This window comes from Macaca fascicularis, chromosome 15, assembly GCF_037993035.2.
Source record: "Macaca fascicularis isolate 582-1 chromosome 15, T2T-MFA8v1.1".
Classification (NCBI taxonomy): domain Eukaryota; kingdom Metazoa; phylum Chordata; class Mammalia; order Primates; family Cercopithecidae; genus Macaca; species Macaca fascicularis.
In genome coordinates this window covers 11,472,501-11,492,184 of record NC_088389.1, presented here as the reverse complement: position 1 = coordinate 11,492,184, position 19,684 = coordinate 11,472,501, and the positions used below count along the sequence as shown (strand labels likewise).

At 42.0% G+C, this 19,684-nt stretch overlaps 1 protein-coding gene across 21 annotated transcripts in view; it reads right to left on the bottom strand.

The window, feature by feature from the left end:
• The window catches only part of SETX (senataxin), a 101,272-nt gene that overhangs the window by 50,168 nt on the left and 31,420 nt on the right, over positions 1-19,684 (bottom strand). For all 21 annotated transcript variants that reach the window (XR_012424215.1, XR_012424213.1, XR_012424214.1 and 18 more), the window contains one exon: positions 2,956-3,055. Coding sequence is in view for 17 of the 21 variants with exons in the window: in XM_074016182.1 (XP_073872283.1) it covers positions 2,956-3,055 (100 nt within the window). In the remaining 4 variants the exon portion in view is untranslated. The remainder of the gene's footprint in view (positions 1-2,955; positions 3,056-19,684) is intronic.

The following is a 19,684-nucleotide window of genomic DNA, read 5'->3' as shown; positions in this document are numbered from 1 at the left end:
TACGGAAATACAAAGGGCCAAGAATAGCCAAAGCACTCAAAAAGTAGAGCAAGGTAGAAGGGAGTGAGGCACTGTGGCTCACACGAGCACTCTGGGAGGCCAAGATGGGCAGATCACTTGAGGCCAGGAGTTCGAGACCAGCCTGGCCAACATGGTGAAACCCTGTCTCTACTAAAAATACAAAAATTTGCCAGGCATAGTGGTGCACACCTGTAGTCCTAGCTACTCGAGAGGTTGAGGGAGGAGAATCGCTTGAACCTGGGAAGCAGAGGGTTGCAGTGAGCCAGGATCGTGCCAATGCACTCCAGCCTGGACGACAGAGCAAGACTCCATCTCAAAAAACAAAACAAACAAAAAACAAACAAAACAAAACAAGGTAGGAGGACTTGCTCTATGAGTTATTAAAACTTATATAAAGCTAGATAAAGTAAACAATGTGATATAAGCACAAGGGTAGGCAAATGATCTCAAGAAGAACAGACTGATGCCCAGACATTAAGAGGACTCTAGACTCATAACAAACATAGCAGTGCAGTGAAGCACAAATGGTCTTTCAATAAATAGCACTGGGATAATTAGACCTCTACTTGGGGGAAAAAAAAAAAAAAAAAAAAGGAACCCAACCCACATACCTCAGTCACAAACAAAACAACAAAGCTTCTAGAAAAGGGGTTCCCAAATTTCCTCTGTAAAGGGCCAGATAGGCTTGTGGGACTACACATAATGCCTGTTACATTCTCTTTTTTATAAAGCTTTAAAAAAGTAAAAACCAGCTGGGCGAGGTGACTCACACCTGTAATCCCAGCACTTCAGCAGGTTGATGACGCAGGAGGATCACTTGAGACCAGGAGTCTGAGATCAGCCTGGGCAACAGCACAAGACCCCATCTCTACATTTAAGGGAAAAAAAAAAAAAAAGAACATAAAATACGTACCCTAGGGCAATACAAAAACAATACATGGGGTAGGTGGATCTGCAAGCTGTAGTTTGCTAACCTTTGTTCTAGAAGGTAAGAGAGATCCTGATCCATGGGTGATGGGGATGGGGGCAAAGGAAGGCAAGAGAATGTAATTTGCAACCTGCAGCAGAGAAAGATTTCTTACTCTGTTTAAGAAACGGGACACAGAGCACTAACAATAAAAGACTGATGTATTTACTATGTTCAAATAAGCAATTCTCAATAAGAATGAAAAAGGAATTTTTAAGACATCACTAAAAAGAGTCAGAATGCAAGTCAAAATGAGGAAATGACTTCTACCCAGATTATATAAAGAACTCCTACAAATCAACTGAAAAAAAGACAACAGAAAATGAACAAAAGCCTTGAACAGGCACTTTCCAAAGGAGGTTACTAAGACAGCTACTAAATACATGAAAAGATGCTCAATCTCCCTAATAAGGACATTACAAAAGCCCATAAAACACCATCAATACACACAGCCCAATAGCTAAAAATCTCAAAGCAATCTATACAAATGTGTTGCTGAAGACACGGAACAATGCAACTTCTCATACATTGCTGGTGGAATATAATTTTATACAACAGGCTTGGCATTATTTACTGAAGTTGAACTTATACACATCCTAATATTCCACAATCTACTTCTGGATATAAACTGAACAAAAATACATTCAGAAGAACACTAAGAGATACATGGGTGATTACAGCAGCATTATTCATAACATGCTATGCAAAAAAGAGTTAACATAGCAGGCATGCTATCCTTTGAAAGATCTACTTGAGAGGCTGCCCCTTGGTTGGTATCTAGGAACTTAGATTTTAGGACAGTTCTCATCATTCCCTAATAAAAATGGCACACTGTTACTAAACCATGTGTGAAAATGATATGGTCCCACCAAACACCTGCTTTCTTTCTGCTTTGTGGCTACTGTATCTCAATGCACAGCTGACACTTGAACAACATGGGTTTGAAGTGCGCAGGTCCACTCATTCATAGTTTTCTTCCATCTCTGCCACCCCCGAGAGAGTAAGACAAATCCCTCCTCCTCTTCATCTGTCTACTGAGCGTGACAGTGATAAAGATGTAGACCTTTATGATGATCCATTTCACTTAATGAAGAATAAATATATCTTATGATTTTAGTTTCTTTAGCTTTACTATAAGAATATAGTATATAATACAATATAACATATAATTTTTGTTGTTGCTGTTGTTCTTTGTTTTTGAGACAGTCTCGCTCTGTTGCCAGGCTGGAATGCAGTGCGCTATTTTGGCTCACTGCAAACTCTGCCTCCCTGGTTCAAGTGATTCTCCTGCCTCAGCCTCCCAAGCAGCTGGGACTACAGGCGCCCACCACGACGCGCGGCTAATTTTTGCATTTTTAGTAGAGATGGGGTTTCACCATATTGGCCAGGATGGTCTCAATCTCTTGACATGGTGATCCGCCCGCCTCGGCCTCCCAAAGTGCTGGGATTACAGGCGTGAGCCACTGCGCCCAGCCTCATTTTTTTTTTTAAGCACATCTACAGAGTAGGATGGATGGGGGTTGGGGGTAAAAAGAGGACTTATTCATTTTATTTTAAAGAGTTCTGAATGTTTGGTGTATTTATAACTAGTATATAAAAGTGGTATGTGGTTCAGATCAATCATGAAATGAAAAAAGAGACGCCAGGAAGATTTACTCAGAATCTGTAAAGACTATTACTGCAACACCCCCACCAAAGCCCTCCACTCACCCTCTCTCCCGTTACCAGCCTCCACTGACAATTCAGCCTGTAGTATTCTAACCACAGAGTGGGAAAAAAATAATGAATTTTACATTCGTAATTGTCCCAGCAACTATCCTCATTAAGACTTAAAACATATTCTAAGTAGTCACAAATTCAGCTTAGAAAATTTGTGTCCCCCTAAATTCAAATAATGCTATCTCCTCTTAATTAGAAATCCCAAATTATTATATCATATATTCCAAGTTGCATAAGAAAAAACTTACCCGCAAACTCCCAGTATTTTATATAATCGGCAGGAAATTTTCGTACTTGCAACTGATAGAAATTCTCTCTATTTGGAGAGTTGAGCCATTCCTGCGCCACCTACACAAAGCACAAAAGCAAATTAAGAAAGCAACATTCCTGGAAAGTGATGCTAAATAGTAACATTTTCCAAAGTTAAGCAACAGTAAAATCCAGAACCTAGAATCTAGGTGACAGAAACTAAAAACTGATTCGCAGTGGGTTAATAAAATTATCTGGAACTGTCCTGTCCAATTCAGTAGCCATTGGCTACATTTAGTTATTTACATTTAATTAAAATGTTAAAAAATAAAAATTCTGTTCTTCAGTCAAACTAGTCACACTTGCAGAGCTCGACAGCCATCTGTGGCTGCTCCGCTGTGCGCAGACGTGGAGCATTTCCAGCAGTGCATAATGTACTGCGGGACAGCTCCGGTAGAATGCTACTTCCCAACCAGGTCAGCTAGCTCACAAGTCCAAAAGGACCTAGATTTGTTGCAAACCTTAGGGATTTCTCACCAACATGTCATCCTGCCAGTTTATAAAATGCTCTATACCTATCTTCCAATTTGTCAAAGCTCCAAACTGAGAAGTATCCTTAAGGATCTTCTGAGAAATAAGACTTCCCAATCCCAAATTTAGGAAGACTACTAGTATAAAAAAGTCATATTAGCTTTCACTTCTTTTTTTTTTTTTTTTTTTTTTTTTGAGACGGAGTCTCGCTCTGTCGCCCAGGCTGGAGTGCAGTGGCCGGATCTCAGCTCACTGCAAGCTCCGCCTCCCGGGTTCACGCCATTCTCCGGCCTCAGCCTCCCGAGTAGCTGGGACTACAGGCGCCCGCCACCTCGCCCGGCTAGTTTTTTGTATTTCTTAATAGAGACGGGGTTTCACCGTGTTAGCCAGGATGGTTTCGATCTCCTGACCTCGTGATCCGCCCGTCTCGGCCTCCCAAAGTGCTGGGATTACAGGCTTGAGCCACCGCGCCCGGCCAGCTTTCACTTCTTAAAAAACTAACAAATATATTACCTTTTGGGCCCTAAGAAGGGTTTTGTCTAAATGTAACAGTTAGTCATTAAGTATTTAAATCAACAACCAGCCTTCAGTTCCTCTGAAGAAACTTATCATCAAAGATTACTGGTGCTGAACTGCTTCTGCACTGGTTAACCGACTAAGACTCCACAAGGGTTATGCTATGGACAGGGAACAAAACAATACTGAATCTGTGTTATCCGCTAGTACGGTCAGACTCTCGACCATGATAGTCATGATCAGTTTGTATCACCCAGAGTACCCTACAGTAAGGCAACTCCATAGAATCATCATCAAAAGCACATTCTACGTTCACAGCATTATTTACAATCACCAAAACCTGGAAACAACCCAAATGTCCATCAGCTGTGAATGCAAATGTACTATATCCATACAACAGAATCTCATTTGGCAATAAAAAGCCATGGCCTATTAATAAATGCTACAACATGGATGGGCTTCAAAAAGATTATATGAAATGAAAGGAGCCAGATTCAAAAGACCACATACGTACACTTCTATGTATGTGACATTTCCAGAAGAGGCAGATTTACAGACAGATGGGAGATTAGTGTTTGCCCAGGGCTAGGGGTAGGAATGAAGAATGACTACCAATGGGCAGAAGGGATTGTTTTAGGTCAATGGAAATGTTCTAAAACTGGGTTGTGGTGATGGCTATACAACTGTAAATTTACTTAAAAAAAAAAACCATTCAATTATACACCTTAAAAGGGTACCTTTTATGGTATAGTATACCTTAATAAAGCTGTTAAAATGCATCCTAGTGTGTACAACAAAGATTAAAAAACTGGATCAATAAAATTTTGTCACAAGGGATTTACCTAAGAGTACCCAGAAGATCCCAGATAGTTTCCATCTTGGAAAAAGGAGGGAAGATCCTATTATTTGGGCCTAATATTAACTTCTACAGCAATCCCACGAGCCAGAGATTAAGTGGATCTCTTATAGTCAAGCTATAATGATCGACTAAAGATAACTGAAATTCCAGAGTTATCAAAGAGAAACTTAGCTAGGTAAAAAGTCCTAATGAATAGATACTCAATATACAACATAATTCACAGCTTTGTATATTTGATGCAGTTACAGGTTTATCTGTTTCATAACTCATGGGGCCCTGGGAAATTAAGAAATCATAAATTACATGAGCTAGTAGTTTCACACTAAATAACTGTTCAAAGTACAAACAAGTGTACGTTTGTGGTCCATCAGAGCATTATCAAAGGTAAAAGTAATCAACTAGGTTCAGAGGATGAAAAATCATGCAGATGGTTAGAAAACCTACTCCTTTTTTTTTTTTTTTTTTTTTTGAGACGGAGTCTCGCTCTGTCGCCCAGACTGGAGTGCAGTGGCGCAATCTCGGCTCACTGCAAGCTCCGCCTCCCGGGTTCACGCCATTCTCCTGCCTCAGCCTCCCGAGTAGCTGGGACTACAGGCGCCCGCCCCTGCGCCCGGCTAATTTTTTCTATTTTTAGTAGAGACGGGGTTTCACCATGGTCTCGATCTCCTGACCTTGTGATCCGCCCACCTCGGCCTCCCAAAGTGCTGGGATTACAGGCGTGAGCCACCACGCCCGGCCAGAAAACCTACTCCTTTCAAAAGGTGTCAGCTGCTGTAAAAAATAAACAATAAAAAGAAAACAAGCTCTCTGAACATAAGAACATTCAGAATACACTGAACAGAGATAAATATACAGTGGTTTTCCAATTTTTTTTTTTTTTTTTTTTTCTGAGATGGTTCACTCTTGTTGCTCTGGCTGGAGTGCAATGGCATGATTTCCGCTCACTACAACCTCAGCCTCGTAGTTTCAAGTGATTCTCCCACCTCAGCCTCCCATTAGCTGGGACGATAGGCATGCGCCACCACGCCCGGCTCACCTTTTTTATTTTTTATTTTTTGGAGACGGAGTTTCACTCTTGTTGCCCAGGTGGGGGTGCAATGGCACAATCTCGACTAACCACAACCTCCACCTCCTGGGTTCAAGTGATTCTCCTGCCTCAGCCTCCTGAGTAGCTGGGATTACGGGCGCCCACCACCACGCCCGGCTAATTTTGTATTTTTAGTAGAGACAGGGTTTCTCCATGTTGTTCAGGCTGGTCTTGAACTCCCAACCTCAGGTGATCCACCCGCCTTGGCCTCCCAAAGTTCTGGGATTATAGGAATGAGCCACCACGCCTGATCCAAATTCTGTATTTTTAGTAGAGAGAGGGTTTCACCATGTTGGCCCACTGGTCTCAAACTCTTGACCTCAGGTAATCCACCCACCCTGGCCTCCCAAAGTGCTGGGATTACAGATGTGAGCCACCAAGTCCGGCTAGCTTTCCAAGTATTAAAGGTCAGTGGTAATGTTGTAACAATCTCACAAAGCACTATCACTTCAAAGAAGCAAACTATGTCCCTGTTCTTCCCACTCCAGACAGGAAAGACAGATAGTCAGGGCTCATCTTCAAAGGAGGTCTGAGTTCTCTTTTTCCCCAGTAACTAAGAATAGATTATTCTACAAAACTGGCTGTTCCTAATAATTTAGTAATTTAACATTTTTCAGATCAAATAAATATTATGTTTTGATAAAAATATTTCCACAAAGACTAAATACACTGTTTGGTTATAATGAGGTTTTGTGTGTGTGTGATCCCGAGAAAATTATCTTTAAAAAATTATTATCATTATTTTTATTATTTTTTATTTTTTAAGACAGGGTCTTGCTCTGTTGCCCAGGCTGAAATACAGTGGCACGATCTCGGCTCACTGCAACCTCCACCTCCCAGGTTCAAGCAATTCTCCTGTCTCAGCCTCCTGAGTAGTTGGGATTACAGGTGCCTACCACCATGCCCGGCTAATTTTTGTATTTTTAGTAGAGACGGGGTTTCACCAAAGTTGGCCAGGCTGGTCTCAAACTCCTGACCTCAAGTGATGATCCGCCTGCCCTGGCCTTCCTGTGTTGGTATTACAGGCATAAGCCACTGTGCCTGGCCAAAAAATTACATTATTAGAACAACAGCTGTTTCACTGGGGCAAAGAAGTTCCTGCAGCACTGGCTCCCAATAACCAAGACTGTCCTTGCCTTACATAAGACAGCCAAACACAAACCCCAAAACAGACAAAGGAACTGACATTCATTTCCATGTCCTGTCCCCTTTCATTACAGAAGTCTAAGGCAAACTCTCTGATTTCTGTCCTGGATCCCTCTTCCCTTGAGGACTTAAAATTCCTAGAATTATCCATTTTCTTGCATCAGTTTCTTCCTGCCCATTGCTCATTCCCATGAGCATATATACTGCATTTGCTCTAAGAAAACCCTGTCAACAATAAAACCCTTCCTTGTCTCCAAATGACCATTTAGCTTAGTGCCCCCCTTTTCCTGCTCCCCATCAACGTGTATGTTTTCAAAACACTCCTTCCACTCACTTCTTTTACATCTGGTTTCTGACTTAACCACTGCTGCACAAAAATCGCCCACCCATCAGACTCAATGATGACCTCCTTGCTGTTATTTTTCCTTACCCATCTCAGGTAGTGCTAATCCAAATCTCCAGTTCGTGACACACTGTCAAGAGTCTATGCAAGGCCCTCATCATTTGATTTCTCCTGTATCCCTGATTGATTCCACTTCCATGACAACCTCCACCCTAGGTATCCACTATAGCTGTGTTAGTATAACTGAAAAATCCAGAAGGGCTGTGTGTGAGAGAGATTTAGACAAATAGTATTCTACTATAAACTAGGTGTTTTGTGTTTTCAACCAACTTTTAAGTCTTCTGGGACTGACTCACATAGTACTCTTTAGTATGAAACAGCATTTTATTCATCCATCCTTTTAATCAGCTCCAACTCTATATCCTATAAATGACATCCAAGACAGATCCCTTATGGGAAGACGTGTATACGTTCTTCTAGTGAGTCTATGCAGGGATGACTGCTAGATCATAAAGGATCACAAACTTTTCCTCACCTGTTATTTTAACTTCCTTTCCTCCTTTCAGTAACACTTCATATACTTATTAACACCAAGTTTTCCCTTCTGCAAACTATTTGTTGTCCATCTTCTACTGATTTCCGTTTTTTGCTGTCGATTTACAAAAGTGCTTTGTGTGTTTTAGCTACTAACCTCTTGCCAGTTGAGGAATGTTTTAAAACTCTCTTCTTCCTATCAGTTGACTCCAAATATAGAGTCCTTCACTAAAAAGACATTAACTTTGACAGAATAAAATCCATTAATATTCATTAATCCATTAATGTGGCTAATGCTTTTTGGTTTTATGATTACCTTCATCACCTAAACTGACATGTTTTCTGATATTTTCTTCAATTTGTTTAGTTTTACTTTCCAAACATATGATTTAACCAGTTTACGTGCTATAAAGTATGAATCTTAGCCTAATTTGTTTTTTCCCAGTGAAGTAGGCCAGTTTCCTCTAATGACCTATCCCTTCCCCACTGATTTGTGATGTCCTATTTATCTCATTTTATCTAACACTGACACATATGCAAGAAGGAAGAGTTCCTTCTTAGGAGCCAAAGAGACTCCCACTGTTTCTCCGGTTATCTGCCTGCCCTGTGCCACTCTCATATGTGTCTATCACTACGGCTTTGAAACAGCTTCATAGCAGATAAGGCAAGTATCATTCCCCCCATGCCCTAGTTATGCTGTTCTTTTCAAAGTGATTTTATTATAATACATTTTGCTTTTCCTTACAGATTTTAAAATAAGTCTATCAATCACCTCAAAACAATCCTACTGGGATTTTAACTTGAACTGCATCAAATTTATAAATGAATTCAGAAAGAACTCACATCTTTACAATGTGAAGCTGTCTCATCCATGAACATAGCACCTCTCCATTTTGAACAAAAGACTAAACATCGGGCCAGGCTCGGTGGCTCAAGCCTGTAATCCCAGCACTTTGGGAGGCCGAGACGTGTGGATCACGAGGTCAGGAGATCGAGACCATCCTGGCTAACACGGTGAAACCCCATCTCTACTAAAAAATACAAAAAACTAGCCGGGCGAGGTGGCGGGGGCCTGTGGTCCCAGCTACTCCGGAGGCTGAGCCAGGAGAATGGCGTAAACCCGGGAGGCGGAGCTTGCAGTGAGCTGAGATCCAGCCACTGCACTCCAGCCTGGGCGACAGAGCAAGACTCCGTCTCAAAAAAAAAAAAAAAAAAAAAGACTAAACATCTTCATCACCTTTAAAATAGTTTAAAGTGTTTTCCATAAATGTCTCATGCATTCATTAGACTAATTACTAACAGGTATGCAGTTCCAGTTACCATGATATTTTCTTTCATATTTTCTAACTGGCTACTGCTGCTACAGAGGAACACGACTTATTTTTTTGCACATCCATCTCGTGCCCAAATATTGATGCTACTGGGGTTTCTATGTAGGTCATCTGCAAATGATCAGAACCGTGTCTCTTCCAATTATTCATTGCTCCATTTTTGTCATTTTAATGAACTATATCACTGAATATCTACAGCAGCTGTCATTATCTACAACTGTTCCATCAATTGTTGCTTCGTCTATTTTGAATTATTATATATATACGTTCACAATCAATTGTATACGCTTGGGTAACTGTTCCTTTTACTGGTATCTAGTGTCTTTGCCCCTCTGAATTGTTCTCATGTTAAAGTAAATGTTGATTGTAAACTTGCAACTCCAGCTTTCTTTGGTTCATGTTTGTTTGCCGTGTAATTTTCCTATTTTAAAAAAGGGACGGGGTCTCACTTTGTTGTCCAGGCTAGTCTCAAATTTCCAAGCTCAAACGATCCTCTGGCCTCTGCCTCCGAAAATGCTGGTATTACAGGCATGAGCCACTGCACCTGGCCATCTTTTTCCATTTTTTCATCTTAAACCTTTCTAGCCTTTTTTTATTTCTGGCAGGTAACATTGTTCCCGGAACTTACATTTTAAAATACATTCTAAAGGTCTCGATATAGCTGTTTATGTATACACTCATTCAGTTATATTCCTTTGGCATTAAAAGCCCTCTCAATCTCAACTCTCGACTCCTCTAAGAAAATCTTGGTCTTATACTTTTTTTCTCTCCCTCTGAGATCCTTATTACACATATATTAACACTTCTCTATCCACTTTATTGCTTTTTCTATTTTCTGCTTCTATCCTTTTGTGATAACTTGTGGGAATCTGAGTGGACATTCTAGCTTGCCTATACATTCTTCAGTTGTATCCATGTACTAGCCACTCCATTTACTGAGTTCTCTAACTATTGTGTCCTCTATCCCCAACCAGCTCCTGTTTGTCGTTCTTTATGGTTTTTCCTTCTTGCTTCATGTTTCCACCACGCTCTTTCTTTGAGATATTTAATATGCTTATAGCTAAATCTTATTCTGACTATTCCAATAATTTTGCTTTATCTGCTCCACATTGTTTGGTTTGTTACTTTTCTCTTATAGTGACTATACTCCAGACAGGAAATGCAGATGTTCCCCTCTGAATGCATGCTCCCCAGGGAGACCAGGCACATCAGCTACAAAGGAACACTGCAGGAACAAGTGGCTATAGCCTAGCACCACCTAGCTTCTGTATCTCTACTGATGAGTAGGGTAGAGAGTCATGGGGATACAACTCTGGGAATAAGCATTTCAGTATTATAATCTCTAAGTCTATCCTGATACTTACCTTTCTGAATTCTGACTTCCTTGGTTACAGTAATTCAGTCTTAGGGATGGGAGGGAACAAGTGAACTTCCAAGAACCAAGCAATCCAACTATATCCACTGTTAATTACTCCTCATAGGAGCTGGGATACAATGCCACCCTAATGCTACCCACTGCTTTTGGCAGATATGAGCTAGCTGCAACTTTCCTGCCCTGCACCACAAAGTAACATAAGGGTAGTACTCTAGCCCAGGGTAATGAGGGGAAGAAAAAAAGGGCGAAAACCTAAGAAATTCCTTTCTACTTTAATTCCCATCTATAGGAATTCTAGTCTGCTCTACTTACTATTTCCTTCCCATCCCAAGAACCCAATCACATCCTAGGCTGCCCCAGAGTTTCTCACAATATGTATCAGTTTAACATCTTCAACTACACTCCCTGGCTTCAGCAATGTCACTCCCAAAAGAGAGGGCCATTAACCCATGATCATTTGACATCAAGTAAACAGCATCACAATCTAACCAGAGGCTTAAGCCAAAAACTTCAGAATCATCCTCCCTTCTTAAACTCCCCCCTCAATTCTATCACCAAGTCTTCTAAGTACTCTCTCTAAAATTTACCCCCAATATCTTGAATTCCTCTCCATTTCTACAGCTACCACCCAAATCAAGCCACCACCATCTTTCTCCTGGGCTACTATAGTAGCCCCTTGACTGGTCAACTGCATTTATGCTTACCTTTCCACAGATTACTCTCCACATAGCAACAGCAAATGGTGTGTAAAAAACGTCAACTGGTATTATGTTACTATTCCCCCAGTCTAAATGAACAACCAAATAAAAAGCTTTCAGTACCTTCTCACTGAACTGAGAATGAAACATCAACCTGCGGCTTACAGGGCTGTATCTGACTCTTATTTCTTCAATCTTATTTCATTTCTCTTTACCCCTTATCAGCTACTTTACTTCAGCCATACCAGCCTAATCTCTTTCTTCATAAGACTCAGTTCCCATCTCATGGCATTACATTCTTGACATTCTACCCCACCTCCCGAACAATACTTTCTTCTTCTGGATCTCAGCCAGGTCTCAAGAGCAGCCTCCCAATATCGCCACTCACAACAATTCATCATATTGGCCTGTTTCCTCCACAGAACTGATTACAATCTGAAATTAGCCAAAGCGTCTATAGCCATACCACCCTAAATTCACCCAATCTTGTCTGAAATTGGCTAAAGAAATAGAGCCATCTCCCTACTGGGCACTGAGAATCGAAGTTGGTGCCCAAGAAAAGTACTCCTTGCCTGCCTGCTCCCTGTCCAGGCAACCTACAGTGACCGCTACACAATAGAGGTACCAGTAGAGGACTGCAGGAAACAGAAAGCACATCTAAGTTTTAAAATAAAAGAGTATTTGCCACAACTGACTGCAAAAAAATTGGTCCCTGGCAAAACAGTGCACATGTATCCAATTAACACTTTCATGTGTTAAATACAGCGATCAAAAAAAATAATCTTCCAGTCACATCAATATACAAAAGACTCATTTCTAAAAGCTGAATCTGTTCTCACTTCTCTTTTGTGAGGGATAATTCTATGTAATGTCACTATGTTCCACTTGCAATAAACATAACCAAATAATTAAATCTATGTTTCAGGTTCTAAATAGGATATAAACCAAATTTGGTAACCCTCCTAAAAAAAAGTCTATGCCGGGCATGGTGGCTCACACCTGTAATCCCAGCATTTTGGGAGGCTGAGGCAAGCGGATCATGAAGTCAAAAGATTGAGACCATCCTGACTAACACAGTGAAACCCCGTCGCTACTAAAAACACAAAAACAGCCGGGCGCGGTGGCTCAAGCCTGTAATCCCAGCACTTTGGGAGGTCGAGACAGGCAGACCACGAGGTCAGGAGATCAAGACCATCCTGGCTAATACGGTGAAACCCCGTCTCTACTAAAAAATACAAAAAAATAGCCGGGCGAGGTGGCGGGGGCCTGTAGTCCCAGCTACTCGGGAGGCTGAGGCAGGAGAATGGCGTAAACCCGGGAGGCGGAGCTTGCAGTGAGCTGAGATCCGGCTACTGCACTCCAGCCTGGGCCACAAAGCGAGACTCCATCTCAAAAAACAAAACACACAAAAACTAAAACAAAAATTAACCAGATGTGGTGGCGGACACCTGGTGGCAGGCGCCTATAGTCCCAGCTACTCAGGAGGCTGAGGAGGGAGAATGGCGTGAACCCGGGAGCCAGAGCTGGCAGTGAGCCGAGATCGCACCACTGCACTCCAGCCTGGGTGACAGAGTGAGACTCCGTCACAGAAAAAAAAAAAAAAAAAAAAATCTGTACAACCTATAGCATCCCATTAACAAAGTGAAAGTAAAATTGCATCAAATTACAACAGGAATAGGGTGTAACTCTTGGTTCAGAATTGCAGTTGACGCCACAGCCCACAGCTTATTACAAAGACTAAAAACTAAAATTAAACAAGGCATCTTAATACAACCAATAATTACTGGCCTGTATAAACCAGGAATGATTAAACAAGATGGCTGAACTTGTATGGTTAAAAAGAAAGGTGTAACTTCAAAGTAGATTGAACATACACCATTTCCTTCCCTCCTGAAACCCCACTAAAACACCAAAGAGATTTTTAAAAACAGCACTGACCAATTAGAACAAAAAGGACAGAAGAAGAGACAAGAGTAACCAAACTTTGGAAGCTGCAAAGCAGAGAGATGAATGGAACTAACTTAGCAAGTCCAAGAATGTGAAGTCCAACTGGGAAGCAACAGACCTCTATAAGGATGGCTGGAAGGAAACTATTGCTCCTTCATCCCAGCAAAAAATGACAAGAGATTTTGTCTCTAGAAAGGATAAGCAGTCTCTGACCTCGGTGACAGCAAGAAGGATGAGGATACTATGTAGAAAAAAAAAAAAGTAAATGTGTATATACCAAATGCTTGAACACCTCTCCTCCCTGACTCCTATCCCAGCCCTCTTCCCACACTCAGCTCCCTGCCATGCCTACACTTCCCAGGTAAAATATTTGATGATTCTTTTTTGGGAACTGAGACCTGACAAGAAAAATAAAGACTAAAGACACTGATAGGCTGGGTGCAGTGGCTTGCACCTGTAATCCCAGCACTTTGGCAGGCCAAGACGGGTGGATTACCTGAGGTCAGGAGTTTGAGACCAGCCTGACCAATATGGCAAAACCTCGTCTCTACTAAAAATACAAATATTAGGGCCGGGCACGGTGGCTCACGCCTGTAATCCCAGCATTTTGGGAGGCCGAGGTGGGTGGATCACGAGGTCAGGAGATCAAGACCATCTTGGCCAACACGGTGAAATCCCGTCTCTACTAAAAAATACAAAAAATTAGCTGGGCACAGTGGTGGGCGCCTGTAGTCCCAGTTTCTTGTGAGGCTGAGGCAGGAGAATGGCGTGAACCCAGGAGGCGGAGCTGGGTGAGCCAAGATCATGCCACTGCACTCCAGCCTGGGAGACAGAATGAGACACCGACTCAAAAAAAAAAAAAAAAAAAAAAAAAAAAAAATTAGCCGGGTGTGGTGGTGTGCACCTGTAGTCCCAGCTACTTGGGAGGCTGAGACAGGAGAAATGCTTAAACCCAAGAGGTAGAGGTTGCGGCGAGCCGAGATCGGGTCACTGCACTCTCGCCTGGGCAACAGAGTGAGACTCCATCTGAAGAAAAAAGAAAAAAAGACATTGGGGTGGGGCTTCCTAATGAAGTGCCAATGGTCAACAAGCCCACCCTTTCACTCAGAGCTTCTGGTGTTTTCACCTTTTATATATATAATAAAATACAGATTATAACTGCACCTAAATGCAAAACCTTACCATAAAGAATAAAACTAATGTTGGGTATTACCATGCTATGGCACCCCTCAGATCACATTTGCCTTCCAGAGTGCAACCATAAACGGGTTCATTTTTGTAAAAGTATCTGAAGATTTCATGTTTTCCTAGGCATCTTTCTTTTTTTTTTTTTTTTTGAGACGGAGTCTTGCTCTGTCACCCAGGCTGGAGTGCAGTGGCCGGATCTCAGCTCACTGCAAGCTCCTCCTCTCGGGTTCACGCCATTCTCCTGCCTCAGCCTCCCGAGTAGCTGGGACTACAGGCACCCGCCACTTCGCCCGGCTAGTTTTTTGTATTTTTTAGTAGAGACGGGGTTTCACCGTATTAGCCAGGATGGTCTCGATCTCCTGACCTCATGATCCACCCGTCTCGGCCTCCCAAAGTGCTGGGATTACAGGCTTGAGCCACCGCGCCCGGCCGGCATCTTTCTTAACTTGTTGCTAATCAAATTTATTCTTTTTAAAGTAACATTTTTTAAATGGAGATAGTATTTCACACAACATGAAATTCACCATTTTAAAGTGTACGTCTCAGTGGTTTTTAGTACCATGGTTTTATTTACTATGCCGTGCAACCATCACCACTACCTCATTCCACAGCATTTCCATCACCCCAAAAGAAACCTTATACCTATCAGCAGTCCCAATTCCCACCTCCTTCCTTCCCCTGACAACTACTCATCTTTCTGTCTCTACAGATGTGCCTATTCTGGAAAATACATACGAATGGAATCATACAATATGTGACCTTCTGAACCTGACTTATTTCACTTAGCACAATGTTTTCAAGGTTCATTAGTGAACACAGATCTTCACTTCTCTTTATGGCTGAATATTATTCCATTCATTGTATGAACAGACCTATTTATCCATTCATCAACTACACACACATTTGGGTTGTCTCCACTTTTTGGCTACCATGAATAATGTTCCAATCTACTTTTTAGTTTCCTGTTCTTAAATGTGAGTAGACCACCAGAAATCATTACCACATAAAAAAAGAAATTAATAGAAAGGACTATAAACACTAAAATGAACAGGAAAAAACCAACTGGGGAGACAGGAAGCATGCAAAAAGAGAACAACTTTTAGCTAACTTTAAAATTATCACTAATAAACTTTAGCTAATAAAAAATACCACATCCACAAAATAAAGGACTATTCCGAGAACCAGAGTTCCAGGAAACTAAAAATACACTAAAAAGAATGCAATGGATTTGGGAGAAAAGTTGAGGTGGCCTCCAAGAAAGGAGAACAAAAAGAAAATGAGATAAAAGATAGAAAAAATTAAAGAAAATGAGAAGATTAAAGAAATTCTAAGATATACAAAGTTTCAAAAATGTACCTCCCATATACCCTCTTCTCTGGAAGCCTGAAGGACAGGCCTCGCTAACATGAGTGACCAAGAAAGATGACGGGGGTGGAGCCCTTGGGACCCAACCCAAGGATAAGGACTACTATTTCAGGAATATCATCATGCCCCACACACAGAACAAATTTATAGATTAACTAATGTGCCTGATCATAAGAGATTTAAACATTCAAAAAAAGACAGCCTGGCATTAATTTAGTAATAAGTAAAAAATTAAATAAACATATAAAACAATAAATCCAAGGAAAACACAGAGTTTGGAAGGAAATGGAAAGGCAATTGCAGCATACTACATGGCTTAGCTGAAGATATCTTTCACATAGTCAAAATAACAAAAATGGATCTAAAAATTTCAAGACAATCCCCTAATGAGGATGAGGGAACAGGAAGGGTGTGTGCAAGGGTTAGGCTGGGAACGGGGGTAGTTCCTGAAGCAGGAAATAGAAACGCCTAAAACTGAAAAATCAAGGAGTTACAATATGGGAATGTTACTCAGAAATAGGAAGGAGGGCCAGGCAGGATGGCTTATGCCTGTAATCGTAGCACTGTGAGAGGCCAAGGCAGGTGGATCGCTTGAGTCCAGTAGTTTTGAGACCAGCCTAGGCAACATGGCAAAAAGTCTGCCCCTACTAAAAACACAAAAATTAGCTGGACATTATGGTGTGAGCCTGTAGTCCCAGTTACTCGAGACACTGTGATGGAAGGACCACCTGAGCCCAAGAGGTTGAGGCTGCACTGAGCCATATAATTGCACCACTGTACTCCAGCCTGGGGGACAGGAGTGAGACCCTGTCTCAAATAAATAAATAAATAAATAAACAAATATGGAAAGAAATTTTCAAAGGACTCATTAAGAATAGAAAATAGTTACTTGGGGTCCAACACAGTGGCTCACGCCTGCAATCCCAGCACTTTGGGAGGCCGAGGCGGGCAGATCACGAGGTCAGGAGATTGAGACTATCCTGGCTAACATGGTGAAACTCCGCCTCTACTAAAAATACAAAAATTAGCCAGGCATGGTGATGGGCACCTGTCGTCCCAGCTACTTGGGAGGCTGAGGCAGGAGAATGGCGTGAACCCAGGAGGCGGAGCTTGCAGTGAGCCAAGATCGCGCCACTGCACTCCAGCTTGGGCGACACCCGTCTCAAAAAAAAAAAGAAAGAAAATAGTTACTTAGGGGATGGGGGTGCCTGATGTTCTTTATAATGGGCCAGATAGAAATCTTTGACGATTTTAAACTCTGTATATGTACAAATGGAACTTATGCTCATTCTGTTTTTAAAAAGCTGAGATGGGCCGGGCGTGGTGGCTCAAGCCTGTAATCCCAGCACTTTGGGAGGCCGAGGTGGGCGGATCACGAGGTCAGGAGATCGAGACCATCCTGGCTAACATGGTGAAACCCCGTCTCTACTAAAAAATACAAAAAACTAGCCGGGCGAGGTGGCACATGCTACTCGGGAGGCTGAGGCAGGAGAATGGCGTAAACCCAGGAGGCAGAGCTTGCAGTGAGCTGAGATCTGGCCACTGCACTCCAACCTGGGCAGTAAAGCGAGACTCCGTCTCAAAAAAAAAAAAAAAAAAGGCTGAGACTACAAAAATGTCCTGAAGAAAATAAATCTTAGTAAGTACCTTTAACTCAGGAAATAAAAGTATGTGTCTATCCCTCATAGGGTTATGAATGGCTTCTAAGCAATTTAGTGCTTTCCAGCGAAAATAAAGCAACTCCTGCTAAAACGAAAGTACCTTAGGAAAAAAGAAAAATAATAAAGCAACTCTCAACAATGGCTAAAATTTGGGGCACAAATTGATCAAAAGATTAAACATAAAGCACATTTATGAAGATACACTGACTCAAGCTATGTAAAAGCCATTTATCTCACCAGGTACAGCATTAACAACTCACTTCTTTTTTAGTAGACTTGTCCCTTTGTACATTACACTTCCTTCTCCAACACTCCAATCTTACTGTTATCAGACTCTTTGCACTCCACTCTGCCTGAACATACTTCCCACAGTTAACTCCCAGTCACTTGGGTCTCAGTGTAAATATCATCTGCTCATAGAGGTTATCTGATTTCTCCAGAAAGTATCCTGTCCCCTTCGTTCTAGATCATACTAGAGTCTTTATCTCAATCTGAAATGGTCACTTCCAGAAGGAAGAAACCTCATCTGTCTTGTTCACCACTTCATCTCCCACACTTTTAAGAGCACTTGGCACACACTAGGCACTCAAATATCAAGTTAACGAACCATGACTACTTACCTCAACATTGTTAGTTTTAAGAGTCTTACTGTATTCGCAAAGATTTCTTTTGAAGAATAAGTAAAAATTTGCTCCCACCTCTTACCTGCCTTGAAAACACACACACAAAAATCCTTCCAAACACAACTGAATGCTTACACTAAAGAATTATTTGCTGTTTTTCTCAAATTTTAACTGGGAATCTTATCGTTTGTCAATTCTACTTGAGTAAGAAGGAGAGAAAAACCAGAATAGGATGTGCTGGGGTTGGGCAGGCTGTTACACAGAGCAGCTGCTATGAGGAGTAAGAAACTGGGGCCGGGTGCGGTGGCTCACGCCTGTAATCCCAGCACTATGGGAGGCCAAGGCGGGCGGATCACAAGGTCAGGAGATAGAGACCATCCTGGCTAATACGGCGAAAACCAGTCTCTGCTAAAGATACAAAAAGTTAGCAGGGCGTGGTGGCATATAGTCTCAGCTACTCATGAGGCTGCGAGGCAGGAGAATGGCGTGAACCCAGGAGGCGGAGTTTGCAGCGAGCCAAGATCACACCACCACTGCACTCCAGCCTGGGCAACAGAGCGAGACTCCGTCTCAAAAAAAAAAAAGAAACTGGGAAGTCTGATGTGTAGAGAAATTTAGGATTCATTACTACTACTTTGTATTCGATGTAATTCACCCTTTGCTACCTCCTCAAGAAAACTACAGCAGAGGTCTCTGTTATTTACAAACAAAACAAATGCAAATGAGAAACTATCTCCTCTGAGAAGTCCTCCTTTACCTGTGTATCAATAAACATTTCCTTCAGTGTTACCTCTGGACTTGGTATGTTATTAGCACCCCGAGTTGTGTCTATTAACTCCAAGGAGCAGAGGGTTAAGTGTTTTCAGCCAGGCACAGTGGCTCATGCCCGTAATCCCAGCACTTTGGGAGGCCGAGGCTGGTAGATCACCTGAGGTCAGAATCAGAAGTTCGAGACCAGCCTGACTAACATGGTGAAACCCCTTCTCTACTAAAAACACAAAATTAGCCAGGCCTGGTGGCACATGCCTGTAATCTTAGCTACTTGGGAGGCTGAGGCAGGAGAATCACTTGAACCTGGGAAGCGGAGGTTGCAGTGAGCTGAGATAGCACCATTGCACTCCAGCCTGGGCAGCAAGAACAAAACTCCATCTCAAAAAAAAAAGTTTCCTCTGTATTGCCAGTATCTAGAACAGTGGCTGGCACAAATGTCTGTTCAACATGAAATCTAAAAGCAGTATCTAAATCAAAAAGGTCAATTATTTTAACTATACTTTTTTTTTGTTTTTCTTTTGAAACGGAGTCTCGCTCTGTCGCCCAGGTTGGAGAGCAGTGGCGCGACTTTGGCTCACTGCAACCTCCGTCTCCCGGGTTTAAGCAATTCTCTGCCTCAGCCTCCTGAGTAGCTGGGATTACACACACCCACAACCATGCCCGGCTGACTTTTGAACTACACTCTCATTTTCACTCAGCAAGGTAGAGGTAACTTGAAAAGTTTGGAGAGGCATACAAATGAAACACATACTT